Source organism: Sturnira hondurensis, unplaced genomic scaffold (genome assembly GCF_014824575.4).
Source record: "Sturnira hondurensis isolate 20B ecotype Veracruz unplaced genomic scaffold, ASM1482457v3 Scaffold0021555, whole genome shotgun sequence".
NCBI classification, from domain to species: domain Eukaryota; kingdom Metazoa; phylum Chordata; class Mammalia; order Chiroptera; family Phyllostomidae; genus Sturnira; species Sturnira hondurensis.
The window spans coordinates 3,428,626-3,455,641 of record NW_028094186.1 but is presented as its reverse complement, the minus strand read 5'-3'; the positions used below and the strand labels follow the sequence as shown (position 1 = coordinate 3,455,641).

Here is a 27,016-nt window from a genome sequence, read left to right as displayed (position 1 = left end):
CTCCCACCAACCAGCCACGCTCCAGCATCCCTTCTTGGCGTCAGCTTCAGCCCCTGGGTGTGGGCCTTGGCTTTGGCCTGGTTGGTGCTTTATCAGCACAATCCTCCCTGACGACACCACCAGCTCCTCCAGCATCACTTCCTCTGTAAAATCCCCTCTCACGGCCAGCGTTTTCCACCTCGCTGAGCCGTATTGCATGCTGGGTGAGTGTTCATGATGTGGGCACTGGAGGTCTGTCCCAGCATCCTTTCTTTATTAACTAAACAAGTGTGGATTTCACCAACCCCCTGTCTGGTCACAAACACAGATGAGAATAATAATAATAAAATGAAGTACAACGATGCCATTGGAGGCACTAAGAATGTGCTGAGTGGTTTCCAAGAGCCAGGCCAAGGCTGAGTGCATTTCACGCATTAGCTCATTTAAGCCCCACAGCCTTGGGTCAAACAGGCCTGGGTCCAGCTGCTGGCTTTGGCCCCTTTCTGTGTGACCTCAAGCAAGTCATGACCTCACTAAGTCTCAGTTTCCTCATCTGTCAAGTGGGGTAACAGGCCGTGTGTCACTGGGCTGTTCTGAGAATCAAACAAGGTATGTCATGTACTTCAGCACAGTGACCAACCCTTAAAACACTCAGTGGTGATTTAGTGCTGACTGCTTACTTCCGCCATGTGTTGTCCTAAGTACCTTACACAACAATCCTGTGAAATGGAAAGCATGACTCTCCCCAGTTTACAGATGAGCAAACTGAGCCACAGGAGAACTGTAAGTCACTTCACCAGCGATCACACAGATAGTGAGTGGCACTGTCGGGACTCAAACCCAGGGAGTCTGGCCTCAGAGTCTGTGCTTATAGCCGCCTCTCCATATGTTTGTTGTCCATTTCCACACCAGCATTGAGATGTGGGTATTATGCTCACTTTATAGATGAGAAATTGAGGGCCGGAGCAGTCCACAGACTTGTTCAAGGTCACTTGTGAGCACATGACAGCCAGTTCCCCACCTGAGCATGTGACAGGTGCTCTGAGGAGCAGGAATAGTCTGTGCCTGGGATCCCGCCCCCACAAGGCGATGGGACATTAGGACCCCCGGAGCCAGGCGAGAACACCGTGCTGTGCTTTCTCCCCAGCCGAGTACCAGACAAGCATCCAGGAGAAGCTGCCACTCATCATCGGCTCCTCGGCGGCGGCCCTGGTCTTCCTCATTGCCGTGGTCGTCATCGCCATCGTGTGTAACAGGTGGGCGGGTATCCCCCGCCCCTCTGGGCCTGGCTGCGCGTCCCTTCAGCCACTCCTAAACAGCATCTGTGAATGGGGGAGGCACTTCCATCCATTCAGGGGCAGGGGAGAGGCTTCGGTCGGCCTGGGCACCCTCGGTGGCCTCCCACCGCCTAAATGGTCACCAGGAGCAGCCCGTCCCTTTGGGTTAGGCGTTGCCCTTGACAAGTCCACTCTTCAAGGAGGTGGCACATGGAGGCACTAATACTTCAGCATGAGGAACATCTCAGAGCACTGGGGTGCTCTGAGACTGCAGGGTGCTATGAGCTAAGGGGACGGTGGAGAGGGAATGCAGGTCCCCCCCATTTGGCGCTGGTTGAGGCCCCTTCATGAATGAGGCCATAAGCGGAGTGTCAGGTGGGGGATTATGGTAAGGCCCCCTCGCTGAGGTGGCTGGAAAGATGCAGAGGATGCAGACAGGAGGAGGTGGGGGAAGGCACCCCAAGTGGCTGGCACAGCACGTGCAGAGGCAGGAGGTGGGCCTGGGTCCCCGACCTCTGCTGGGCACATGCAAAGAGATCATCTCTTCTTCCTCAAAGAGCCCCCCTGTAGAACAGACTGAGTCACGAAGTCAGATGCGCCAAAGCCCCAGGGTTTCTGGGGCCAGGGGCCACAGCCAGAGGAGATGAGTTTGCTCTTTAAAAGGGGCTTGGCTGAAGAAGGGACGGGGGAAATGGTGAACCTGGACTTGAGGTGGGAGAGGCAGAAATGGAGGGGTGAGGCCAGGACAGGGGAGGCTGCTAAGCGAGGGACAGGCAGGGAGGCCTCTGACTGGGACGTGGTTTGAGGAGGTACCCACCCTCTCCCTATCACCTACCGTGGCTCCCAGCTCCCCGGGCGCCTCCAGGTGGCTCCAGCCCTTTGCTCTTGTTCCAGAAGACGGGGCTTTGAGCGTGCTGACTCGGAGTACACGGACAAGCTGCAGCACTACACCAGCGGCCACAGTACGTATGCCCCAGCAGGGCTGGCACCCTCGGCCCTTCCCTGCCGGTTCCCTGGCAGCGTCTCCAGCCTTCTTTCTCGCTGCAGTCAGACCGGACGTCAGGCTGGTCCCTGAACCTGCCAAGCTCACTGTCACCTCTAGGCCTCTGCACACACTGTTCCTCTACCTGAGCACTCTCCCAGCTTCTTTTCACCTGAGTGTCTCTTACTCTCCCTCAGGCCACATCACTTGCAAACCCCTCAGAGAAGGCTTCCCTGACCCCCACCTACGCGGGGGGCCAGTGTCTATGTTTGCACAGTGCCCCTGACCTGGCTGCATGGTCATGGCCATCCCTTGGTCTCTCCAACATTATAATGGGAGCACTGGGGAGCTGGAGTCGTGTCTGACACTCACCATGGCTTGCAGCCCCAGTGTGCTTCCCACCCAGAGTAGTCGCCAGACACATGTTTGAAGAACAGGCACGTGACCCGAATGAGAAGATGAGGACTCTGGGCCCTGGCCTGGGAGACGAGAGAAGGGAGGCGGGAGGCCCCCTGTCATTCCTCCCTGGTGACACTCCTGGTGACTGCTCACCCCTGCCCAGGGCCTCACATTCTCCCCATTAACTCTACCCCTAACCTATCCTACCTCAGGCCAGGGCTGGGAACACGTGGGCCACACACACCCAGAGCGATGTCCCCTCGCAAGGGGCCCAGCAGCAAGAAACACAGAGTGTAGGCTCCTCGCCATTTGACCCTGGCAGAACCAACGATCTGCAGGGGTGTTGTGGGGGTGGGGAGCAGGCATGTCTTAACACCTCACTCGGGGAACAGGAGTTCCAATGGGTCTAATTCGTAGGTTCTCAAACTGTACTCAGCGGGGACCTAGGGTTCCTCAGATGGCCACTGGGTAAGAAGGGCCATCAACACATCCATTCATTTGTCACATACTCGCTGTGGCCTGCTCTGTCTGCCAGGCGCTGTTAGAGGTGCTGGGGACACACAGCAAACCAGACAGCCCTGCCCTCATGGGACTTATGTCCTAGTGGAAGGGACAGAGAATTTTTTAAAAACATGTAGGTAATGAGTAAAGCATGTGATATATTAGAAGATGAAAGTGCTATTGAGAAAAAGGCCAAGTAGAACAGGGTAACGGATTGGGAGTGGCGGGGTCAAGGCTGCGTGAGGAGCCGGGGCCTCGAGCTGTATAGCGACGCCTCAGGGCAGGGCAACCCGGGGCCAAGGGGCCGGTGTCCCTGGGGCAGAGTGAGGGGGCAGGAGGGGGAAGTACGAGGGGCCACAGCAGGCGGATTCTTGTCACTCCTAGCAGGGCCTTGGGGTTTTTTTTTTTATTCAGAGTGAAATGAGGAGCTTCTAGAAGGTTCTGAGCAAAAGACTGCCGCGCTCTTGAGTTAGTTTGACAGGACTTCCCTGGCTGCCATGTGGAAAGTGCTGGGGAGAGGCCGAGGTGTGCCAGGCAAGGGCAGAAGCGGGGGACCCGTGAGTGGCCGTTGGGGTGTCCGAAGGTGGCTAGGCCGGAGTGGCAGCGTGGAGATGGGGGAGGGGGTTGCATTCGGACCTCTTCTGAAGGTAGAGCCCCTACCTTGGCCGCAGGGTTGGAAGTGGGGCGCACAAGAAAGGGCAGAGTCAAGGAATTCTAGGTATTAAGCCTCCGGGTAAAACTCAGTTCGAAGATAAATTCGTGGGTTTCACAATCACTGTAGACATAAATGTGAAAATGATTAAACCATTAACATTTCCAGAAGACAATTCAGGTAACTACTGAAACTGATTGTGGATGGAAAAGGACTTCCTAAGCGTAAAAGCAATGGAAGGAGCAGGTGAAAAAGGCAGGCACAGTTAACTACACAGAAATAAAAATCACCTGTACCTTAAAAGTCATAAATTACATCACACCCTCCCGTTCCCCAGGTACTAAAATCATGATCGCAGATGTGGCTAAACATATGGACTGTGTTCCGTGTGCCAAGAATTATTTTAATGCTTTTCATGTATCGACTCATTTCATCCTGGTAACGTCCCACCATGCGTATGAGTAATGGGCACAGAGGGGGCCCACAGCCGCTCTGGGAGGGAGTCGCGTGCAAACCCGGGGAGTCTAGCTGCAGGGGGCTCACTCTCCGCCACACTGTGCTGTCTGCACCCGACTGCGCTAGAATTAGGTGGGCTTGCACACGCTGTCACCTGGAGCCATTTGGGAGCATCACTATTTCGAGCTTGAGTCGTAACCAGCAAAAAGATGGCAGCAGGGGCTTGTTTTAAAAATAGACCCCAGGATTTGTTCGTAGAGCAGCATGTTCTAAAGCTCAAACTCATGCCCTGGTCTGAGCAGGGCTCTGTGTTTTTTTTCAAAGCACTGGAACAGAAAAGGGTGGTGTGGGCTCTGGGCATGCGTGTCTGGAAGCCCCAGTACGAGGTTAAAAACAAAAACCCATACAGACATCAGGGCTGTAGGAGTGGGTGTGGAGACAGGGGTGTGGGAGCCTGAGGTGAAAGCATGGGTCTCCACTTGAGGGATCCAGGCAGGCTTCCCCGAGGAGGTGGCATTTGATCTGGATACAAAGAGGCAGAGGTGGGTATTCCAGGTAGAGGGAACCACCTGAACAAAAGCATGGGGACACAAATGACGAGGCATGTCTGCGACCTCTGGGTAAATGCTGCTTTTTTGCTGGCATGTAGAGGACCCAGAGCTGTCAGTGGGTCCATCACTGGGAGCGCGGAACGCCAGGTGAAGGCACTTGCCTCTGTCCTGAGCACTAGAGAGCCCTCCTGGTCATCATTCCTAGCCAAGGCTGGGGGCGGCTTCTGATGGGCGGGCAGCCCCCAGGTGGGCTTTGAGCTCCTACCTGTGCTTCTCCTTACCTGCCTGAGCTTCCCTGGGCAGCGAGGGCTTCCCCCAGTTCTGTTAGGAAGGAGGCTGAAAGTCAGTCCCTAAGACCCACAGGCCAGTCACCGAGTTGGAGCAAAAGAAAGGGAGCATCTCCAGAGAGCCCGTGTCCCTGCTCTGAGGAAGGCTGACTCAGGAAAGGAGGGCGCGCGGGCCAGACCTGGCTGGATTTCGTCCAGGAGGCAGCGAGCTTGTTGATTCAGAGTGCAAGCCCTTGGCTCAAGTCTGACAGACTGGGTTCAAATCCTGGCTGTGCCATTTGCTAGCTGTGTGGCCTTGGGCAGATGACTCGCCCCTGAGCTGCAGGTTCCTCATGTGTGAAATGAGAATAACGATCCCTTCCTCCCAGAGCGGACGGGCGGAGGAGGAGATGAGGCACGTCCAGAGGCTGGCACCGTGTCGGCACAGACACGGGGCTCAGTGGGTGGCAGCTGCTGTGCGCCTGTCTCTGTCATCTGGAGTCTGCTCAGCGCCACAGACACCGAGTGTCGTGTGCACAGCTCTTTGCGCCGGGGGAGGGAGACAGGAGAAAAGCTCACGTGCCCACCCCCTCCCACAGGCTACCACAGTCTAGGATAGTGGTTCTCAACCTCTTGGGAAGGGGAGTGTCTTAGGCTCCGCTGAGACTGCTAAAAGTTTGGGGCCCTGTGGCCAGAGAAGCGAAAGTTTGGATGTGTGTGCATGTAAAATTACAAGATAGGAGAATCCAGAAAAATCCGTACTCAGGGATAGATTTTGGAAAACTCTTCTTTTCCACAATATTTATTTCCAGAATGTTCAGGTTAAAGGAACATTCCTTACTTTTCTAATTCAAAAGGGCAATCGTAATAAGTGCATTCCATGTGAGGAGGTTACCGGACTCTAGCCCTGTCCCACCCCCAACCCCCCTGCCGCCACCCTGGAACTACCCAGTGGTTCACAGACTCGAATGAAGGAACCCTGACTAACGGGCTAGACAGACAAATAATCCAAAGTGAAGCTCGTGTGTAAGAGCAGCAGTTGGGAAAATTTTCCATAAAGGGCCAGATAGTAAATACTTCAGGCTTTCGAGCCATATGGTCTCTGTTTTAACTACTCAATTCAGTCACTGTAGTATAAAAGCAGCCATAGGCAAAGGAATGTGGGTGGGTGTGTTCCAATAAAACTTTATTTATAAAACCTGATTACAAAACAGACTGTGGGCCACTTTGTCAACCCCTCTTTAGAGGTTCCACCTCCTAGATTCCTGGAATGACTGAAACAGGCTGAGAGTCATCAGCTAACAGGTCCAAGGGCACACAGCTGAGCAGGGTGGATGGCCCCACTCGCCAACCAGCCAAACCTGGCTACGGCCCAGGGATGCCCAGGGACTCCGGCTCCCAACTCCTAGAGCCGTTGCCAAAAGCTCCCAGAGTGGCGGGAGAGTGCGGGCAAAAAGCTGGGGAAGCGAGAGGGAGGCCTGGGCTTGCAGAGGGCCAGGTGGTCTGGGCAGCCGTTATCTGGGAGGGGCAATGAGGGACGGACCGTCTTTCCCTTCTTTCAGAGCTTTTGTGGGCTCTGCACTGGGGTCAGAATTAGGTCTTTCATATCCAGGTCACCTCCTTCCTTCTTCTGTGTCAAAAAATAAAAATTCGCACCAGATCAGGAATGAATATATCCATGTCCTGCCTAAAGCCAGTCAGCAGAGAATCTGAGATCCAGAAAGGCTTGGCTAGTGGGGGACCCGGGAGGTGGTCCCAGGAGCCATGGGTCCTCAGATGCTGGTGAGGCAGCCCTCCAAGCTCTGGGGCTGCCTGGGGCGGCAGCTGAAGTCTCCTGAGGGGGGAGGAGGCTTGAATTAGGCCTTGAAATATAGGGAGGCCTCCTTCGCAGAAGCCCGAGAACATGGTCTGTTGTCTGCTCTTTCTCCGCTTTTGTTATAATTCGTTCTCTTCCTTCTTGACTTCCTTTTCCTTTACTTTGGCTGCCCCGATTTCTCTGTCACAAGAGTAACAAACATATCCATCCTTCTTTTCCTTTTATGCCCACTCCCATAACAGACATTGCTAATCAATCCTAATAGTCTCGTAGCAGCGCCAGGAATTCATTCCTCATCCATTAGGGGTGGAACAGAAGCTAGAACCTCTTTGCTGTCCCTGCTGAGCAGTCCGTCCCCCTCCCCCTTCGGCTCAGTGCTCATGTGCTCACCCAGGCCCAGAGAGGTCAAGTGGCCTGCGGGGGGTTGACCAGTTCTTCGGGGGTCCTGGGAGTGTATTTCCCTCCGTGCATGGACTGGCTCTCGCCTTTCCACTTGTCCCCATCTTGAGTCTCTGCATGTGACCAAGCCTGGTCTTATCCCCCAGTGACCCCAGGCATGAAGATCTACATCGACCCTTTCACCTACGAGGACCCCAATGACGCAGTGCGGGAGTTTGCCAAGGAAATTGACATCTCCTGTGTCAAAATTGAGCAGGTGATTGGAGCAGGTAGGTGGCTGGTGCCCCCGCCCCGGGACTATGGCCTCAGCCATGGGCAGGGTGACCACCGAAATATTCACTGCTGGGACAGAGGGCAGGGTGCGGGGCAGAAGCCTCAGAGAACACTCCATGGCCAGAAAGCTGAGAGTACCCAGGGTGGAAAAGGCCCTCCAAGGTCACCCAGTAAAAGTACCCCATCAACATATAGGGAAAGGGAGGCACAGGATGGGGGAGGAGCTTGTGCCTCACATCAGAGCTAGGTCTGGAGTCAGTGCTCTGGACTCAGTCCCCAGTGCTTTGCCCTTCCCGCCATTCATCCCATGGCCCCCCCCTCCAGGTTCCCCTCCATCCTCACGCCACGCCCATCCACACACCACGGGGCAGCCAGGGAGACCTCACTCCCACTCTCAAAGATGGCTGGGGCTTTCTTGGGCCCCCGTATTCTACTATAAAGGGGTTCTGTGCCCAAGAAGGTATAATTGGCCATTGAGGAGGCCACGGGGGGTGGAGGTCACAGGGAATAGGGAGGTGACACTTCCACCTGGCAAGTGACACCTTGCCTCTCTCGGTGTGTCTGTCCAGGAGAGTTTGGTGAGGTATGCAGTGGCCACCTGAAACTGCCAGGCAAGAGAGAGATCTTTGTAGCCATCAAGACGCTCAAGTCGGGCTACACCGAGAAGCAGCGCCGGGACTTCCTGAGCGAGGCCTCCATCATGGGCCAGTTCGACCACCCCAACGTCATTCACCTGGAGGGCGTCGTCACCAAGAGCACGCCCGTGATGATCATCACCGAGTTCATGGAGAATGGCTCCCTGGACTCCTTCCTCCGGGTAGGGAAGCCTAGAGGGTCAGGGGCCATGAGCAGGGCAGGAAAAGGGGTGGTGGACATAGCGTCCTGGGATGGTCTGGGAAAACATCTAGATCAGGGATGGCTGGCAGGTGGCCGCTTTCCACTCCCCTACCCCCAGCAGGCATTGCTAATCAACCCTGAAGTTTTTCCAACCATACCGAAAGCAAATCTCCAAGAAACCCAACCAGTTGATCAGAGTTGGCACACAACCCCAAATCTGTTGCCACCTGTGCTTTTAGATAGCCTTCTCATTATGCATCAGAAAACACTGAGGCTCAAAGAAAGGTAGAGTTTGACCAGGGTCATCCAGAGAGGGTCAAGGTGAAAGCCAGGTCTCTTGACCCCCCGAGTCCAGAATTTTCACCGGATTTTGGATTCCTCCAAAGCACTACAGGGCAGGAGTTCAGAGCACAAGGCCAGCAGAAATGTTTTCAGGCCCCTGAGAAGGTCACAGTCAACCAGGCAAAGAGCACTGACGAGGAGTCAGAAGCGTGCCGTTGGACCAGTGGCCATTTAGCAAATGTTTTTCAAGCACCTAGTAGGTGCCAGGCCCCTTCCATGCACCCTCTCATTTAGCACAGGCAGCACTGAGAGGTGGATGTCCCATGTCCCCATTCAACACACAGAGGGGGAAACTGAGACTCAGAGAGGTTAGGACACTTGTCCGAGGTTTCGTAGCCAGCGAGGGGTAGTGCCAGGTCCAAACCAGCTGTGTCTGCTGCACAGTCTGTTCTCTCCACCACCAAAACCGGCCTCCCCTGGGCCCAAGGTGCCCAAGCACCTGAGTCCTTCCCACACAGATCTAGGCCAGGGTGACAGGGTCCTGGCTTCTGATTGTGAAGGTGACCCAGAGTCCAGTTCACAACCTTCCATTTACTCTGTATTCTCTCCCCTCCCCCTGAAGCAAAACGACGGGCAGTTCACGGTCATCCAGCTGGTGGGCATGCTGCGGGGCATCGCGGCCGGCATGAAGTACCTGGCGGACATGAACTACGTCCACCGCGACTTGGCCGCCCGCAACATCCTCGTCAACAGCAACCTGGTCTGCAAGGTGTCTGACTTCGGCCTCTCGCGCTTCCTGGAGGATGATACCTCAGACCCCACCTACACCAGTGCCCTGGTAAGATGGGGGCAGAAAACACCGGAGACAGTGTCAGGAGAGAGGGTGTGCACATCCGTCTCTCCCTGCAGTGCATGGTCACGGAGATACCAGGACAAAAACATGGTTCCTGCCCTCTTGAAGCTCACAGGCCGGTGGGGACACATGTACAGAGCAACACGGAGTGACAGGGCTGGATTGGCTGGGACACCAGCCTTGGGAGGCAGAGGAAAGCTTGCTAGAAGGGATGATGATGCCCGAGCTGAAAGCTGAAGGGCCAGTAAAAGCTTGCCAGGTGCCATGTTGTCACGGCAAAGTGACAGTGGAATACAGACCGTGAGGGGGAAGGTGGCGAGCAAGAATGGGTGGCCAGATCTTGGAGATCCTGAACGCCCACGCTCACAGGTCTCTCCTGAAAGCGGTTAGGGTTGTCGAAGGGTTTTAAGCAGAAAGGACTAGGACACAGTCCCTGCCCTCAAAGAGCTCGGAGATGGTACAATCGGAGCCAGGCGAGGCGCGAATGATCTGCCCACTGACTGTTCTGGGTAAGAGGTGCCTGTTGATGGAGAGACGCGGGAGCAGGTTGTAGGATTAGACAGAGTGCGCAACTCTTTGGGACTGAAGGAAAGACTGTCAAAGGGACTTAAAGGATGAGGAGGAGGCTTCCGGGTGTCAGAGTGGCAAAGGGCACTTCCTGCCGAGGAGCAGCGCGTGCCAGGCCCCGGCGGTCTGATGCGGTGCAGTGAGTTGGGGGCACAGTACGAAGCTGCCCAGGACGGCTGCAGCACAGGGCACAGGTGGGGCATGCTGAGAGCAGAGGCCAGCCCGCCCAGCCTCCCGCCCATCAACTCTCCTCATTCTGTCGCACAGGGTGGGAAGATCCCCATCCGCTGGACGGCCCCGGAAGCCATCCAGTATCGGAAGTTCACCTCGGCCAGTGATGTGTGGAGCTATGGTATCGTCATGTGGGAGGTGATGTCCTACGGGGAGCGGCCCTACTGGGACATGACGAACCAGGACGTAAGTCTCCGAGAGAGAGCCTCTCTGACCAGCCAGTCGCGGAGGGGAAGATCCAACATATCCTGGCCTTTTGCTGATCTCCTGGAGAGTGGGAGCAAGGGCTCAGATTCTGGGCAAGGGCAGTGCCCAGCCCAATAATGGCTGATTCAGATGTCTGCACAGGACCCTGGACGTTCCAGGGGGCCAGGAGTAGGAAAGGTCCACCCTCCACAAAGCAGCAAATCTTTAGGATGTATCCACCTTGTGGCCAGCCCTGAATGAAACTGTATCTGCCCCTCAGGTGTTTCATTTGGGGACAACACGATTATTCCAAGACCCAGATAGTTACCAGGAACTGTTACAATCGGATGCTAAGTTAGAGAAGGTAGCTGTAGGGGCAAGAGCAGTGTGGGCAAGAGCAGCCAGAAGTGTTCGCGGGGCGGGGGCACTCACACAGCAGCAGGACCTGTGGACGTGAGAGATTCTATGGAAAGAGTAGTGTGAGCAGAGGCCAGAGTGCGATTTTGAGGGGCTGTGCTGGGGAGCAGTGGAGAGGAAAGCTGGTCGGAAAGGTCAGTAAGATGCGATAATGGGGTGTTTGAAAGTCAACTCAAGGATTTCCACTCTGCAACAATGCAGAACAAGGAGGACTTGAAGAAGCTTCTTGAGCAGGGAGGGTGACACCCCCCCACCCCCCCGCCACCATCAAGCTGGCAGATGAGTCTGGCCCCAGCGGCAGGACAGGCTGGAGAGAGGTGTCTGCGCCTCTTTCCCTGACAGAAGAGCCACGCGGGGGTGGTGGGAAGGGGGTCCAGGACTGTGCTGTGAGGACTGAAGGTGCCTCACGTGGAGCATAAATGGCACTGGAATCAAGAGTGCAGCCCCTCTGGGGTCAAAGACCAGAAGGAGGAGCCCGCAGGACCATCAAAGCCAGAAGCGGGCTCGGAGACGGGAGGGAGGGTGGGTCCTGAGAGGCTATTTCATGGTTCTGGAGTTCTCCTGTCCCAAGATCAGGGCAGGAGGAGGCAAGCACCCAGCTTCCAGGTCGTACTGAGGCTGTACCTGGTGGGAACCCAGGTGAGGTCCATCCCTGGGGCTGCCTGGGAAAGGTGGAGAGCAGCCAAAGAGAAGTGTCCTGAAATACACTGGGGGCCAGATAGGCCAGGCCAGAGGGCAGGTGCCCTTACCCCCCGACCCAGCCCCACCTAGCCCCTGTGTTGTCCCCAGGTAATCAATGCCATAGAGCAGGACTACCGGCTGCCACCGCCCATGGACTGCCCAAGCGCCCTGCACCAGCTCATGTTGGACTGCTGGCAGAAGGACCGCAACCACCGGCCCAAGTTTGGTCAGATCGTCAACACGCTGGACAAGATGATCCGCAACCCCAACAGCCTCAAAGCCATGGCGCCCCTCTCCTCCGGGTATGGCCCGGCCCGGCCCCCTCTCTGTGTGCCCCTGCCCAGGCTGGCCCTTACCCTCTCCACATACCCTCCCATCCCAGCTCCCCCTGCTTCGGGCAGACGCTCTGCCTAAACAGGGATGGGGAAAGTTTGTGGGGCATCTGTGCTGCCTTGGGGTGCAGAGGCGTGTGGGATGCAGTGCATGCTGGGTGGTAGAAGAAGCACTTGTAAAGCATGGTCAGATAGGACAGCACTGATGGAAGGTTAGCTTGGTTGGTGAACAGATTTCCTCATCACTAACCTTCCTTCCTAACTACCCGCACACTCAGACCTGTACGCTCTGACTCGTGTCTGCATCCTCCTTGGCACAGCCCCCCACAAGAACATGGCCCTACACACACGCACACACAAGAACATGGTCCTGCACACACAAGAACCCAGTCCTGCCCACATGTACGCACAAGAACATAGTTCAAATCATATGCATGACTAAAGGCACAAATGCTCATGCTTGTGTTCTCCCTCACACACACACACACACAATCTCACACGTGGATGCACACCCATTCTCAGACTCACACCTACATACATCCATAGGCTGCCGAACGTGTACACACTCAGCAGCATGCACGCCCCATGCACACGTGGGTCCCCACAGTGGGCAGCATCAGCCTGTAGCCACCACTGCCTTGCTTGGGCGCTGTCACAGGCCCTGCTTGTGACCCTGCACCTTCCGGGACCCTCAGCCACACAGGGATTATGAGGGGCAAGTGTCCTCAGGGTCCAGGGCTGGCTGTGTTCAGAGACTTTCTGGGCCCAAGCCCTTCACCTGCCGAGTTCTTGTGGCCAACAGATCTTCGTGTCTGAGTGGTTCCTCACCTTGACCCTGAGTCAGCAGCTCCTGACTCCCCAGATACAAATACTGCGAGCTTTTAGCCTCCTGAGGGTCGTTTCACTCAGAGCCAGCCAGGAAGTCATTCATTAATGAAGCAGTTTTGTCTGGACTTTGGAGATGCAGTTCACAAGGTCAGCTTCCCACAGCACAACCAGGGTGGACGAGGTTGGACAGTGGCACTGGGGGCGGGGACAGGGACTCATCAGCAGTTGGTCCAGCTGAACGCCTCCTGCTGGAATGAGAAGCATGTCCCGCCTCACACAAGGGCCAGCCTGCCAGCAGTCCCTGCAAAGACTTCCCCAGACGTTCCGGGTTGCCCCAGCTTTCTCACACGCATACACGCGTGCACGTGTGCACCGTTCAAACTCACACCTGCCCACACAGAAATACATGCATACATGCACACTCACCGTGCTTATGCTGACAGATGCACATGTGAGGGCACGCCTGCAGCCCGTCCACTTCCTCACCCCCAGGCTAGCGTGTGCCCTGGCCGACCGTCTCTATTGCCCTCCCCACCCCTAGAATCACCCTGCCGCTGCTGGACCGCACAGTCCCCGACTACACCAGCTTTAACACAGTGGATGAGTGGCTGGAGGCCATCAAGATGGGGCAGTACAAGGAGAGCTTCGCCAATGCTGGCTTCACCTCCTTCGATGTCGTGTCGCAGATGATCATGGAGTAAGTGCCCCGCCACCTCCACCCACCCTGCCCAGCAGGGGGCTCTGCAGCGGGGAAAACAGGCCATGTCCCAGCAGGCATGTGGGGACCAAAGGGTGCAACAGCCAACTTTGGGGCCCTGTTCTAATCAACACCCAGGTCTGCCTTTCCCCCACCTACTGGCTGTGTGACCTTGGGCTCTCACAGAGCCTCCCTCGGCCCCGGTTTTCCTTCTGTAACCTGGGGGTTTGTAGGAAGACCAAAGCAGATACGGAGTGGATGTGTGCCAAGTGCGGCTCCCTTCCCCTCCCCCGGAGCAGAGGAGACGAGCGCGTCTAGGTGCCCAGACTCCTAGCCACGCGCTCCTTCCACCTCACATAGCCCCTTACTTCAGCTCAGCGCCCACCTGCTCCCCCACGCCCCTCACCCCTTCCCTTCTTCTCTTTAGCAGGAAACCCCGGGGGGAAGCCCAGGCAACTCTCCACCTGGCCCAAAGTCACCCCCACCCCCACATTTCCCTAACACACGTGCTTCTCTCCCAAAGGGACATTCTCCGGGTTGGAGTGACCTTGGCTGGCCACCAGAAAAAAATCCTGAACAGTATCCAGGTGATGCGGGCACAGATGAACCAGATCCAGTCTGTGGAGGTTTGACGGTCAGCAACCCCGGCTCACCTCTTCCTCCAGGCCCCGCCCCCTCCACCCCACGTGCTGGCCTCCTGGTTCTCTGTCCACTGACGGGTCAGCCACCTGCCAGGAGGCCACAGCAGCAGGAAGAACCAAGCAGTGCGCCAGCCACCAGACGTCACCAAGAACACGGGCAGCTCAGATGCTGGAAAAAAATGGGAAGGGGGGCAGAAGAAAATAGATCCTGGGAGGGGGCGGGGAAATACAAGGAATATTTTTCAAAGAGGATTCTCACAAGGAGAGCGATCGTTATTCTTGGGGGCAAACAAAAGGGCTTGGGAGATCCATGCGATTTGTCCGGTTGGAGACCAGAAGCCGTTCCTCTCCAACTTCCTCTGGGAAGGCGACCTGGCCGGAGCCAAGAAACACTTTCAGGAAAACAAATGTGAAGGGGAGAGACCAGGGCCCCCTGCCCCCCTGTCCCAGGCTGCTTCTGCAGGCCTCGCCCAACAGCCGCGTGCCGGCAGACGGACGGCAGCCACCGGGACCCACCCTGGGAACATCCACTCCGCTGCTCCTGGGCAAACAGAAGAATCTTTCTGTCTTTGGAGACTATTTTGGAAACTCCAGCAAAAGAGACTTGTTTCTCCTGTGGGCTCACAGCACTAAAAAGGGACTCTTGTCTTCCTGGGTCACGGAGAACACAGGGACACCAGAAAGGGCAGCCCTCCCAAGGCCAGCGACCCCCCAGGTCTGCAGCCCCACGTCCACCACAGCACGCCCCCGGCCAGCGGCCTGGCCCACGGGGCGCCCGCTCCCGACAACCCCCCTGTGGAGGGCCGATGCTGCAGTGACTGCCATCAGCTACAACAGCCACCGAGGAGGGTTGGTCCTGCGTCTGGGTTTGTTTACAGCGATCCGTGGACTGGGGGTATTTTGGTCAGTTGCGAATTTGGTTTGGGGGGTTTGTTGGTTTTTGGGGTTTTTTTTTAAATGACAATGAAGTGACACTTTGACATTTCCTACCTTTTGAGAACTTGATCCTTCTGCAGGAAGGTGCTTTCTGCTTACTGACTTAGGCAATACACCAAGGGCGAGATTTTATATGCACATTTCTGGATTTTTATATGGTTTTCATTGACACCTTTCCCTCCTCTCCCTGAATAGAGTTCCCACCTGTTGCCAGGCCTCACCAAAGCCAACTGCCACAGGGCCATCTGGGCCATTCATAGACTGAGATTTGGGCAGAGGTGGGGGCCAAGGTGGAGCAGCATCCCCTCCCCCCAGGACTGTTCTCGGAAGCAACAGATTGAGCAGGAAGTGTAGGCTCTGAGGCTGCAGAGCCAGAATTCTCCGCCCACTTGTCCACTCCCCTTCTGCCCCAGTATATCCAGTACTTCCCAGGCGAGTGGGCCCCTGTGAGGTTCCTAAGCGCCCTCTGATGGCCAGAACCCAGTTTCGCCTCGGGGAGCCTAAACCAGGCTGCATCAGAGGCCCAGCCTGGCTCATTCACTGTGATATCCCAGCCTCCAGAGCATCACCCTTGGAGACGCCCAGGCATGCTCCTTTCCTCCCTGGGAGAAAGTGTGTGCTTGCTCTCCCACCCCCTTCCCTCCCCCAGACCTCTGCCCCGATCGGAGAGGTCTTGGCCATGGGAAAACTCACCCGCCAAGGGGTCTGGCCACAGTCTCCCTCCTGTGAGCAGACACAGGCACCTGAGTGGACCAATTGGTTAGTGAACTGAATGGAAATAAACACGTTAGTTATAAAATGACCCTTGTTCTCTGTAAGTTCCAAGAGAGAGACACTGGCATCCTTGGAACTTGTCGAGTGACCAATGATGTTCTTCTAAGGGACCCCCTTCTGCCCTCAGGGTCATTAGAAGGCCCAGGGCTAAGGAAACACGTGGAGAACACCAAAGTCCATGTGGCCTTCCTGGCTCCGGCTTATCGAAAGCACAGGCAATGAAAGAAGTGATTTGGAAGTGGCCCGGAGCTCAGCGTTTGGTGCCTCTGCAGGATGCATCAAGAGCAAGGCGTTGATGGGGGCCCTCAGCTCACCGGAGCCAGGGCCCGGGGGTCTGGTGTTAGCTGAGCTGTGATAGTGGGAGTGTGAGAATGCCAGAGTACTCACAGACCCCCAGGCAAAGCCTCAGGAATGATTACCTTATCCTGGCCAACTGACCTCCATGCAAATGGGCTCCTACTCATACTCAGTCAGGGTCCTTTGTGTAGGAGGAGGCAGGGGATCTGAAGAGGGGAGGGCAGGGATGCCTCATCTCAGGACCTTTCCCTTTGTCCATGGGAGACTGGCCAGTGGGGAAGATTGGGGTCGCAGGTGGCCAGCTACAGATTCAGGCTCTTCAGTGGCCCGAGAGGGCATCCGGCACGGACCAGCCTATGGTCCATCACTCACTTGTTCTCCAGAGCCTGAGATGCAAAGGGAAGGGATTAGAGGAGAGTGTGCCTCCCCCGGAAGGGGGTGGGAGAGCAGAGCAAGCCACGGGAAAGGCCTTGGCTGGTTTCCCCAGAACTGGCCGGCCTTGGCCCAGCCTGCCACCCTTTGGGCCCCAAAGATGCCCAGCACGAGTGGCAGCTGTCCGAGTCCACAAGGTCACCTTCTGGAGGGAGCTGCCCTGATGCTCTTCAGATTAATTCTGTCTCTCCAGCCTGCACCCCCGCCACAACTGCTCCCAGGGCCCCACGGGGGGGCTGGCACTCAATGCTTCCTGTCAGATGGCTTCCTGTCCTAAGCCACTAGGCTGGTGTCTGCTGGCCAGCATTTCTGCCCTCCACCCTCCAGGGCTCCTAGTCCTCAGTGGTCCTGGGCCTCCACGTGCTCCCCTGACCCTGTACGTCTCCCCCTCAGGGCGACAGACGTCACTGTGGCCATTTGGGGTGCAGGTGGATGTCTGCCTCTTGCTTCGGGAGCAGCTCCCCCACCAGCTCTTGCTGGCTTCCCGGCAGGGAGTGGCCGGCCTTGCTGCTCACCCAGGCGGCTCTGAGCCGCCACCCGCTGCCTGGTTACTAATCCTTTCCTGGCTCCACCGTCCCAAGTGCCAGCCCCACCTGCCCAGCAGTGTGAGAGTGGTTTCCGGCTGCTCCGCACACAGTTGGTACTTGAGGAAAGAAAGCTGCCTTGTGAACACGAGCCAGGGCACCGTGGAAAAGGGACCAGCTGCTCTAAAGTGGGTGTGACAAGCAGATCTTCACAGGGCCAGGCTGGGTGACAGAGAGCCACACCATCACCTCCAACTTCTCCAGAAGCCCCCGGAATGAGTAACTTGATAATCAGCAGCCTTCTCCTTGGGGAGGGGGGGTGATATTATCTACCAACTGGGGAGATGTAGGCAGACCCATCAGAATGGCAGCATGGGAGACACTTCAGGGACACGAGGCAGTGGCTGTTTACTACCCAGTGGTGCCTCCTGCTCAGACGGCATCAGCTGGACTTTCCCCACTTTCCTAGTTGGTCCCCACATGGCCACCGCTCAGGGAGCTCTCTGCCACCCCCTGGTGTACAGTCATTAGCCTTGCACCCTCTGGAATTAGGGGCTTATCTCCAGAAGACTGGGAGCGCCCTCCTCTGCCTGGCTCTTCCTCACACCTGGCTGAAGCACAGAAAGGACCCAGGCCCCAGCCCACCCTGCCTCCCCCCGACCCGGCTGGGCTTGGCCACTCCCGGCTCTCTGCTGGGCGCCTATAGTTCCAAATTGGTACCAAAGGATGGAAAACTGCTGGGGAAAGTACTGTCCATACATTCAAAGGACAGGGTGCCACGTATTGCTAGGGAAAATGCATCCTGCCACCAGAGCGGCGGCCTTGCTCTTGTCACCAGCTGGAGACATGGATCTCGGGAAGCCACTTCCCTTTGCTGAGCCTCAGTCTCCCATCTGCAAAATGAGAGGACTGGACTGGGCGCGCCGAGTATGCAAAAAACTTTAAGCACCACAGTCCCGTGAATGGGACAATTTCCTCTCATAGATAGGGGGGGAAACTGAGGCTCAGAGAGGGGAAGTACCTTGCTCAGGTTACCCAGCCAGAGTGAGGCCATGTTTATCTGCTCCCAACGCCCATTCCGCACGTGCAGTCAGAGGCCATGGAGCGCTTTGGTGTCTGACGCTGGTAGGAGAAGGGAAAGCTCAAATGGGCTGGGGTTACCAGGGAGAGCTTCATTAGGGAGGCTGTCCTGACAATGACCGCAGTTGAGAGCAAGGTCATCCCAGGTGGGAGGCAGAATAAAACCAAAGATACCGAGGCTGGAATGCTCCCAAAGTGGGGAGTTGTGTCTGCACGGGCCAGAGAGAGTAGTGGGAGGCGGGGCTGTTTGGACGTGGTGCCCAGCCCAGCCACAGCAGGTGCTGGAGCGGGGACAGTCGCAGAGTGAGCATCCAGTTCTAGGAGTCAGCTCCGCCATCGGGTGGGGCCAGGATGCCTCACAGCTGCCCCCTGCCCGGGGAGGAAGAGCCCCCTGGAGAAATCCTCGCGTGTTCCAGGAGACTCCAGGCCCCGCTGTTTGCTTATGCATCCTCACTCACTGACGCAGATAATGCGAAGAGTCATTTCAGCTGCTCGCAACAGCAGGGTTGGAGCTCGTGTTACCTGATCCTTAACTCCGCTGCGGTCGAGGATACCCACCCCGCCCCTCCAGGCCTCTCTGGGAGCTTCAGGGCACTGACCAGAGCTGAGTAGATGTGGACGGCAGCACCGGTCCAGGCAGGCAGACAGCGGGCCTGGCAGAGCCCCGAGGGGACAGAGCAGAGCACCGGTGCAAGTGGGAGCTGGAAGTGGGGCGGTGGCACATGCTCTGCTTAGGAACACCACCTCCGCCCCAGCCGCCCTGGTCCCGGTGGGATCACCAGGGCCAGGTTGGAAGGGTCTGGGGTCCCACCCTTTACAACAGCCTGTTATGCTGGGGAAACTCAGGGGGAAGTTAGGGGGCCACTCTGTGTGCACACACTCCACCTGCCTGCCTTGACCTAGCCCCCTAGGAAATGGGTTCTGCCATAAAACAGCCTGGCCAACGGCCTCAAAGCTGGCTGGTCTTCCCTTCATGGAAACCAGGCTCGGCGTGTTGGTCCCAGAAAGTGGCTGGGCCTTGTTCTGTGGCACAGGAAAGCTCAGGGACACCCCTCTGGAGGCAAGTCACAGGAGGCTGCGGCCGTGGGGAGCGCACTAATTGCTGGACACCTACCAAGCGTGAGGCCCCGTGTGTAGGGATCTCGCGGGTGCTGCCTTCCCCACTCTGCAGGTGAGGAAGCAGAGTCCCAGATGCCAGAGCATTCCAATCTCCCACCTCCCTGGATTTCTCAGATCTCTGGCCGTTGCCCACCTGTATCAGAATCTCTTGTTGCTGTTCAGCTTGCACTCACAGGCTGCTCCCCAATCCCCTATGTCAGAGTCCCCAAAAGGTCAGGCCCAGGAGCCTCTGTTCCTAACAAGCTCTTGCAGGAGATCCCTGCAGAGTGAAATCCTCCCCTCACTTTCCCCAGAATGTCCTGTGCCCCGGTGTCTGCAGAGGAGGGGCTGGCGTAGACAGGGATTAGGAGAAAGCAAGACACCGTCAGATAAGATGCCCCAACTCAGACGTGGATTAGGACCCATGAAGTGGGGGCTGGGGCTGACCTTCAGGAATGTGTTCAGACTGAGCTAAGCTTTGGGGAAAATTGGAAAGAACCCCCAGCCCCTGAGTCTGTCTGAGTTTAGCTTCCCAGCATGAAGGCTGCCTCAGGGAAGCTGATATAATGAGAAAAAGCAGGAACTTAACACTCCAGAGCAGCCCTGCTGCTCACCCAGAGCCACCCCACGGATTCCCCACGGCCCCGAGGCCTGTTCACTCAACACCTGGCCAGGTGGGCTGGGCAATGGCAGAATGGGGCTTTCAGCTGGCCCTGGAGCTCCATATGCCCCCCACCCACCACCCCTCCCCCAGCCCAGACTAAGACACGGTGCTTTCCCTGGGGGAGGGGGAGGGAATGAAGGTTTTTGTCTATCAGGTCTAAGCCCCTGTTAGAGGCCGGAGGGGGGAAGGGGCAGGTCAGGGCCAGCACCACAGACACTGCACACCCTGCTGAGACTTCGAGAGACCCAGAATTCCAGCAGCCTGGGTAAAAGATTCCAAGGTTCTAAAATTGCAAAAGCCCACAGTTCTAAGATTCCTATGGCAGGATTCTGTGTTTTCAACATTCTATCCCCATATGATTCTATGCTGCTAATTCTTGAGACTTCAAGTCCCATTCTTCATTATTGGCCCCCAAACCTGAGGACCCTGGCACAAAGAAAGAGCAGGAACCAGAGAGAGAGAGATGGCAAGGGCAAAAGCTGAAAACAAATACTGACAACAGCCCCACCCTTTGAATCAGTCAGAGGTGGACCCTGACGGGGGCCAAGACCCTTCCCACAGTGCTGAAGTCCTCTGCCTGGGAGAGTGGAGGAACTGCCCACACCTGACTGTCCCAGCCTAGCAAAGCGCCATGCAGGCCACGGTGCCCACTGGCTTGTGGGCTAAATAGCTCAGCTCAGGAGCCAAGTGGGGACCCCATTGGCTAGGTTTGGGGTGGGACTCATCTGGAGTGGAACCCCAGCCCACCCTCCGAAGAGGAGGCTGCAGGCCAGGGACTTGCTGAAGAACCTTCCCGAGGTACGCTGCCTCCCAGGGCAGGGCTGGTCTTTTCTTTTTTTTTTTTTTTCCTTTTTCTTTCTTAATTTTAACGCTGAGCAACCACAGGGTCTTGCTGCAAACCCCAGAGCTAGGTGCCTTCCTGCTGGCACTCCAGTGTCACGGCCATGCAGTCACTGTCTCGTTCCAAAGACACTTTAACCCTTTCGAGTTCAAGCCACTGCCTATTGGATCTGAAAGGCCAGCCGAGGTGGTGCCTCTGGATTGCCCAGGGCTCACTAATCAGCCTGTCTGCTTTCTCTCCGGTGGACGGGAACTGCGGTGGGCAGGGGACAGGATGCCGGGCCTCTGAGGTTGGCCCAGGGCAGGCAGGCCCAGCAGGAGCCTCACTCGCAGCCGGCCCCTCTGGAGCGCAGAGAAGAGCGATGACTGGCTGGTCGGGCTCAGCCCCAAACCCTAACCATAGCTGCTACTGCCTGAGTGCCAACAACGAGCCGGGAGCCACGCTTACCTTTCCGTACAATGTCTCACTTCATCCTCACGCAGCTCTGGGAGGCAGGTGCCGCTGGTGTCCCGGCTCCACAGACCAGGAAGCACAGGGATGGGCACAGGGGCCTTCCCAGGCCACACAGCCGGCCGGTGGTCTCTGACCCCAGCCCCTGCCCGCACAGTCACTGTGCTGCTACCAGTGACCCCCACTCAGCCCCACCCCACTGTCAGACTCTATCCCAGTCAAATCCCAGACCCCCAGGGGCCACTCTCCTTGGGAGCATTTGGACATCCTAAGCTCCTAAAGCCACCGTGTGAGCCACTGTTCCAGGCTGCCCACTGCCCCCCGCCCCTTGCCCCAGGTGTTTGCTCCATCCTGGGCCATGCAGGCCAGAGCTCCCAACCTGGGGGGTGGGGGTGGCATTTGGCAGGTTCCACAGACCCCTGTTTCCTCTGGTCATAAACATGGGTTTTCCTGATAATGCCCGGGGGACAGGGAGGTGATGCGGCCATGGTCCCATGGCTGTGAGTCAGACCCAGACCCCCACTGCTGTGACCCAGGAAATCACCAGTTGTGTCCACGGGCCCCTGGCCCTGTTACTCCAATGCTTTTGTAGGAGTATTTTTAGCAGAACCATTTTTTTCCCAAAATAAATGTGAATTGTAAAAATAATCACGTGGACCCACAAGGGTTTTTCTGGTTTGGTTTGGTGTTTTTGCTGAGGTTCCCCAGGGATCGCACAAGGCCCCTGGAGGTCCCGGCAAGGCTGGGAGGGGCTGGGACTGGGGTTGCAGGTGAGGCTGGGGTGGCGATTTGGCCTGGGCTGGGGGCGGAGGGGCGCATTGACCTGGAGCAGCAGCTCCCAAGTGTGTCCAGAATTGTTTGAATTTGGGCTCTGCTGTCAGGGGTCCTGGGGTGTGAATACCAACTCTGACACCTGTTGGCCATGTCTCCGTGGAGAAGTGACATAATTGCTCTGAGTCTCATTTTCATGTCTGTACAATGGGGCAATAACATCTAACTCCCAGCATGTAGGCGAGGATTAGATGAAATGAAGCCCATTGAGTACGCAGCACGCGCAAACTCTGGCTCTTGGCTGGGTTTGGCTGGGCAGGGCCCGGGCACATGTCTGTCACACACTCAGCTGGGTGCCCCACGAGCAGGATAGTGCTGGACCTACCAGAGGATCTCAATAACTATCTGTCAAACAAATGCCACTTGAAGTTCTGCTTAAAAAAAAAAAACAGAAGAGGGCATTCAGGGAGGGTTCATTAGGCAAATTTTGGACTTGGGAAAGTTGATTGGATTTCTTTACTATGCTTAAAATCCTATACTTTATTTTTTAAGTATTTTTAAAGACTTTTATTTACTCATTTTTAGACAGACAGAGGGGAAGAGAAGAAGAAAGAGAGGGAGAGAAATATCACTGTGTGGTTGCCTCTCAAGCTCCCAGTACTGGGGACCTGGCCTGCAACCCAGGTCTGACTGGGCATGTGCCCTGACTGAGAATCGAACTGGTGATCTTTTGGTTCGCAGGCCCGCACTCAATCCACTGAGCCACACCAGTCAGGGCAAAATCCTATACTTTAAAAGTGCAACGTGAATCTCTAACTACAAGGGCACCCAACCTTTTGGCGTCTCTGGGCCACACTGGAAGAAGAAGAGTTGTCTAGGGCCACACATTAAATACATCGTGACACACAATCACGAAAGAAGCCCATAATGTTTTCAGTGAAATTTACGATTTTGCTTTGGGCCACATCCACGGCCATCCTGAGCCATATGCGGCCCACAGACCAGCCGCCGGACATCCCTAAGTCTCCAGGTTTCACCATCTGCAGCGGTTCCCATTTTGGAGGGAGCACCTCACAGGACCACTGTCCCCGGGGAGCACACTTGGAGAAGCTGACGGGCCTGGGCAGCCCTCTGGGGGTCGGAGGCACGGCAGGGCTGAGACCCAGGCTGGGCCTGGAACTGTGGGGGAGAAGTCAGAGGGGTGGGGCGTCCAAGACTGTCTCTCTCCCTCTCCATCTCTCTCTCTCTCTCTCTCTCTCACTGGAAAAGCACGGGGCACAGCCCTGCAGCACAGCCCTGCAGCACAGGGGCTGCATCAGACACCCCGGGGCAGACAGAAGGGGCACAACAACCCGAGTGTCCGCAGCTCCTGGGAAGGGTGCAGTGAGCCCCGGACAGGAGACCCTGGAGGCCCCGACCAGGGCTCTACAGAGTAGTTGGGAGTTTTCCCGGAAGCTAGAAGCGGACAAAGCATTTCGGGTAGAGGGACCAGCAGACCCAAAGGTGTCACGTCAAGAGGGGTAGACAGGGTCCAGCACAAAGAACGCCCCTTTTTTATTTCAAAATCATAAGCATGTCATTCTGTAATATAAGAATATCACACTCAAGTACTCCACATGACTTTCTAGGTCACATGTTCGAATTAAAACGATAAATGATTACACTCGTATTACTACCCTACCAACCACACTCACACAGGCCTTCCTTCTGCTGGACCCTGTATTTTGTGATACAAATGACTATGTAAATAAAGTAGATGCAAATAGGACCACCTTAAAAATAACAGCCCTGGCTTGCTGTGGCTCAGCGGATGGAGCCTCGGCCTACAACCCAAAAGGTCGCTGGTTCGATTCCTCATCGGGGGACACGCCTGGGTTGGGGGCATGTGAGAGGCAACCAGTTCATGCTTCTCTCACACATCAATGTTTCTCTCCCTCGCTTTCTCCCTCTCTCTAAAAATAAATAACATCTCTTAAAAAACAGCAAATGACAGCTTAACCAGTTGGCTCACACTGGCGACGGGGCTGCCGGCCCCTGTGAGGTGCTCCCGGGGGCTGGGTGAAGAGGATTCTGAGGGCCCACGGTGAAGCCAGCTGGGTCACACACCACTCTCGCGGACGGGGCACCGTTAGAGTGTGCCAACCCAGGGCCTTCCTTACACACCCTGGGGCCGCGGACCCGTCACCCAAGACCACGTCGTCGCTCTGTCCCAGTCCAGGGCCTCTGTGAAGACTGATCCCTTGCAGTCCCACCTGCCCTAGTCCCTGGCCTGCACTGGGCTCCGCCTGGGCTCTCCTGCCCACTCTCGGCTCCAGCGTGGTCTTGTGGGGGTCTGGCCCAGGTCCCCTCCCTCCCAGCTCTCTCACCAATCCCTGCATGTTCCTCTCAAGTTTTCTGCTCACTCTTCTTTCCCACCCAACGGGCCGCTGAGGCCTCTCATTGTCCGTCCTGGCTCTATACAGACATCCACAGGCTCAGTCATTTCACAAGGACAGAGGCATTGTTGCTGCCAAAAACGTGTCACCAAGGAGACAAAGGGAAACAGGGGAGGAGCTTTCCCCATAGTCTCTCACTGAGTGGCCAGGGGCCAGGCGGGGGCGGGTGGGGGCTTCCCCCAACTCCAGGTGGGCCTGCAGAAATGGCCTGCCCCCCACCCCCACGCACCCTCTCAGACCAAAGTGTCTGCGGGACAAAGTGTCATGCTCCCGCCTGATGGCTCGGCATGCAGAGTCCTGGGGCCACCAGCCGCCCCTCCCCTGCCCACTGCTGGCACCTCCTCCCCTTCTGGCCCTTGGGTGGCACGATGGTAAGACTTGAGATTCTGCGGCTACTGCTGCTGCTGGTTCCAAGGCAGCAAGACGTGAGCGGGCGCCTGCCCAGCCTCCCACCCCTGTCCACACACACACGTGCATAAAGGGCCCCCATCCCCCCAATATACACTCATTTGTGCCATCGGCCACACAGACACACGGGCACACACAAAGCCATCCAATCCCACACGCCCACATATTCATGCATACACGTGGGTGCAGGCTCATGTTCAAGCTCATCCCACACTGATCCAACCACACACACACACACACACACACACCCCGTGTCACCTCTCGACCACAGATTACTCGCCCAGCACTTGCTTTCTGATAGGCATGGGTCTGAGTGCTCTGCATAGACGTCCTGCTTAATCCCTTAAATAGCGCTTCCTGAGCTCTCTGTGGCTATCTGCCTGCGCTGGGGGAGGGGATTCTTTCTATGTCCAGTCTTTTGCAGATCCAGGCAAGAGAGGGAGTCAAGGAACAGAAGGGCCAGGTGTCAGCAGCAGCATCCCATGTAGTTCCCTGAGGGTCAAGAGTCCTGCTGGAGAGGCTGGGGGCCGTGACACCAAGCCAGGAGCTAAAACAGTCAGGGCAGAAGGGGGAGGGACCCCTGAGTTAAAGGGAGGAGGTCTGAAGAGGACACAACAAGGAGGGTAGGGGGAGGTCCACCCGAAGGCCTGGGATTCGAGTGGGGAGAGCGTGACAGACCCTGCCTTGCAAGACCTACATGAGAGTGAAATAGAGAACGGGAGCTGGCATGTGGGGTCCTGGCAGAGTGCCAGGAGAGCCAGAAACCCAGAGGGCTCTGGGTTGCTCCCTGTGCGGATAGGAAGCAAGGGGATGAACGTTGAGCTAACCCTCCCATCCATGGAGCCACTCTGCCCCCTGGGGGCAGGAGCTGGTAACAGGCCAGAACGGAGCCCCAGGGAGGAAGCTCAGTACCCTGGGGCTGGTGGGGAACGGTGAGGATTTGACTCCCTGCCTCCTCCTGCTGCACACTGGAGCTGAGGTCCAGGCCAGGGTGCGGAGCTAGAGATGCAGTGATGGGGCAGGAAGCAGAGAAGGTTGCACCAAAGCTTATCCCCTCTTCAGACCTCCCACTCCTGACATTAGTACCGTATTTTGCTGTGTATACTGCACACTTGTTTTTGTGCACATTACACATGGGGTTATTATGCCCATGGTGTGTAATCATTATACCTGTGTATAATGTGCATCCTTATTTTTCCCTCAAAAATTTGGGCAAAAAAAAAGTGTGCATTATACACAGCGAAATACAGTAATGCAGTGTCTCAGGCCAAGCATTTGGTCCTGGAGTTTTCCTATAATGAGAACTCAGGAGCAGGAATCTGGTTGAAATGAGGGACTAGGGAATTTTTCTGAAGGTCAAAGTTGCCTAACCAGCATGCTTGTCTTTATTATTTTTTAAAGATTTTATTTACTTTTTTTGTTGTTTTTTAGAGATGGTAAGGGAGAGGGAAAGAGAGGGAGAGAAACACCAATGTGTGGTTGCCTCCCGCATGCCCCCCCACCGGGGACCTGGCCAGCAACCCAAGCCTGTGCCCCGACTGGGAATCGAACAGGCGATTCCTTGAGCCACTGAGCCACACCAGCCAGGGAGTTCGTTGGGGTTGATCTGGGGAAGGGGCACCACCACCACACGCGTTTTGTCACGGAATCTAGGGGTGCAAGTGCTGCTGAGAGCCTGTCGACTGACCCCCCAAACGTTCGTGAATACTGGTCGACATGTTGGTCTGGGTTAAGGACTAAGATAAAAGTGAAGTGAAGGTGTATGTTGGAATGTCGCTCACTCCTCAATGACACGAGTCCCTTCTTCACTGAGTCAGATCATAGCGCCAAACACTGGATGGAAGAATATGTCCTTGATTTTTGGTGATGTTCTCCATATCACACTTTTACATGTAATCTACATGAACCTGTTTTCCAGAACTTTCTTAGGTCCAGACAATCAACAAAGGGATAAATAAATCAAGCCTTTATCTGCAGTCACCACCACCTTCCTTGGTGTACGTCCTCCCACCCAGGCCGATTCCCCACCACCAACACGGGTCACCAAACGCCATCTCGGGAAGAGAGTCTCAGTAACTCGTCATTACAAAGCAGTTCCAGAATTCAGACATAATAGACGTGAATGATCGATAACCTTAAAGCATAGATAATGGCAACACAGTTAAATAATCAGGAACTGACTCAGGTCGAGTCTGTTTTTAAC

General features: G+C 56.2%; 1 protein-coding gene across 3 annotated transcripts in view; it reads left to right on the top strand.

Moving 5' to 3' along the window:
- EPHB2 (EPH receptor B2) overlaps positions 1–14,428 on the top strand; it is a 167,855-nt gene extending 153,427 nt beyond the window's left edge. For 2 of the 3 annotated variants that reach the window (XM_037032948.1, XM_037032946.1), the window contains exons 8-16: positions 1,127–1,235; positions 2,151–2,218; positions 7,425–7,547; positions 8,121–8,368; positions 9,293–9,508; positions 10,358–10,507; positions 11,714–11,907; positions 13,307–13,462; positions 13,986–14,428. In XM_037032948.1, the coding sequence (XP_036888843.1) occupies positions 1,127–1,235; positions 2,151–2,218; positions 7,425–7,547; positions 8,121–8,368; positions 9,293–9,508; positions 10,358–10,507; positions 11,714–11,907; positions 13,307–13,462; positions 13,986–14,094 (1,373 nt within the window). In that variant the 3' untranslated portion in view covers positions 14,095–14,428. The remainder of the gene's footprint in view (positions 1–1,126; positions 1,236–2,150; positions 2,219–7,424; positions 7,548–8,120; positions 8,369–9,292; positions 9,509–10,357; positions 10,508–11,713; positions 11,908–13,306; positions 13,463–13,985) is intronic. The other variant, XM_037032947.1, reaches the window with a different exon arrangement.
- Positions 14,429–27,016: the final 12,588 nt, after the last annotated feature.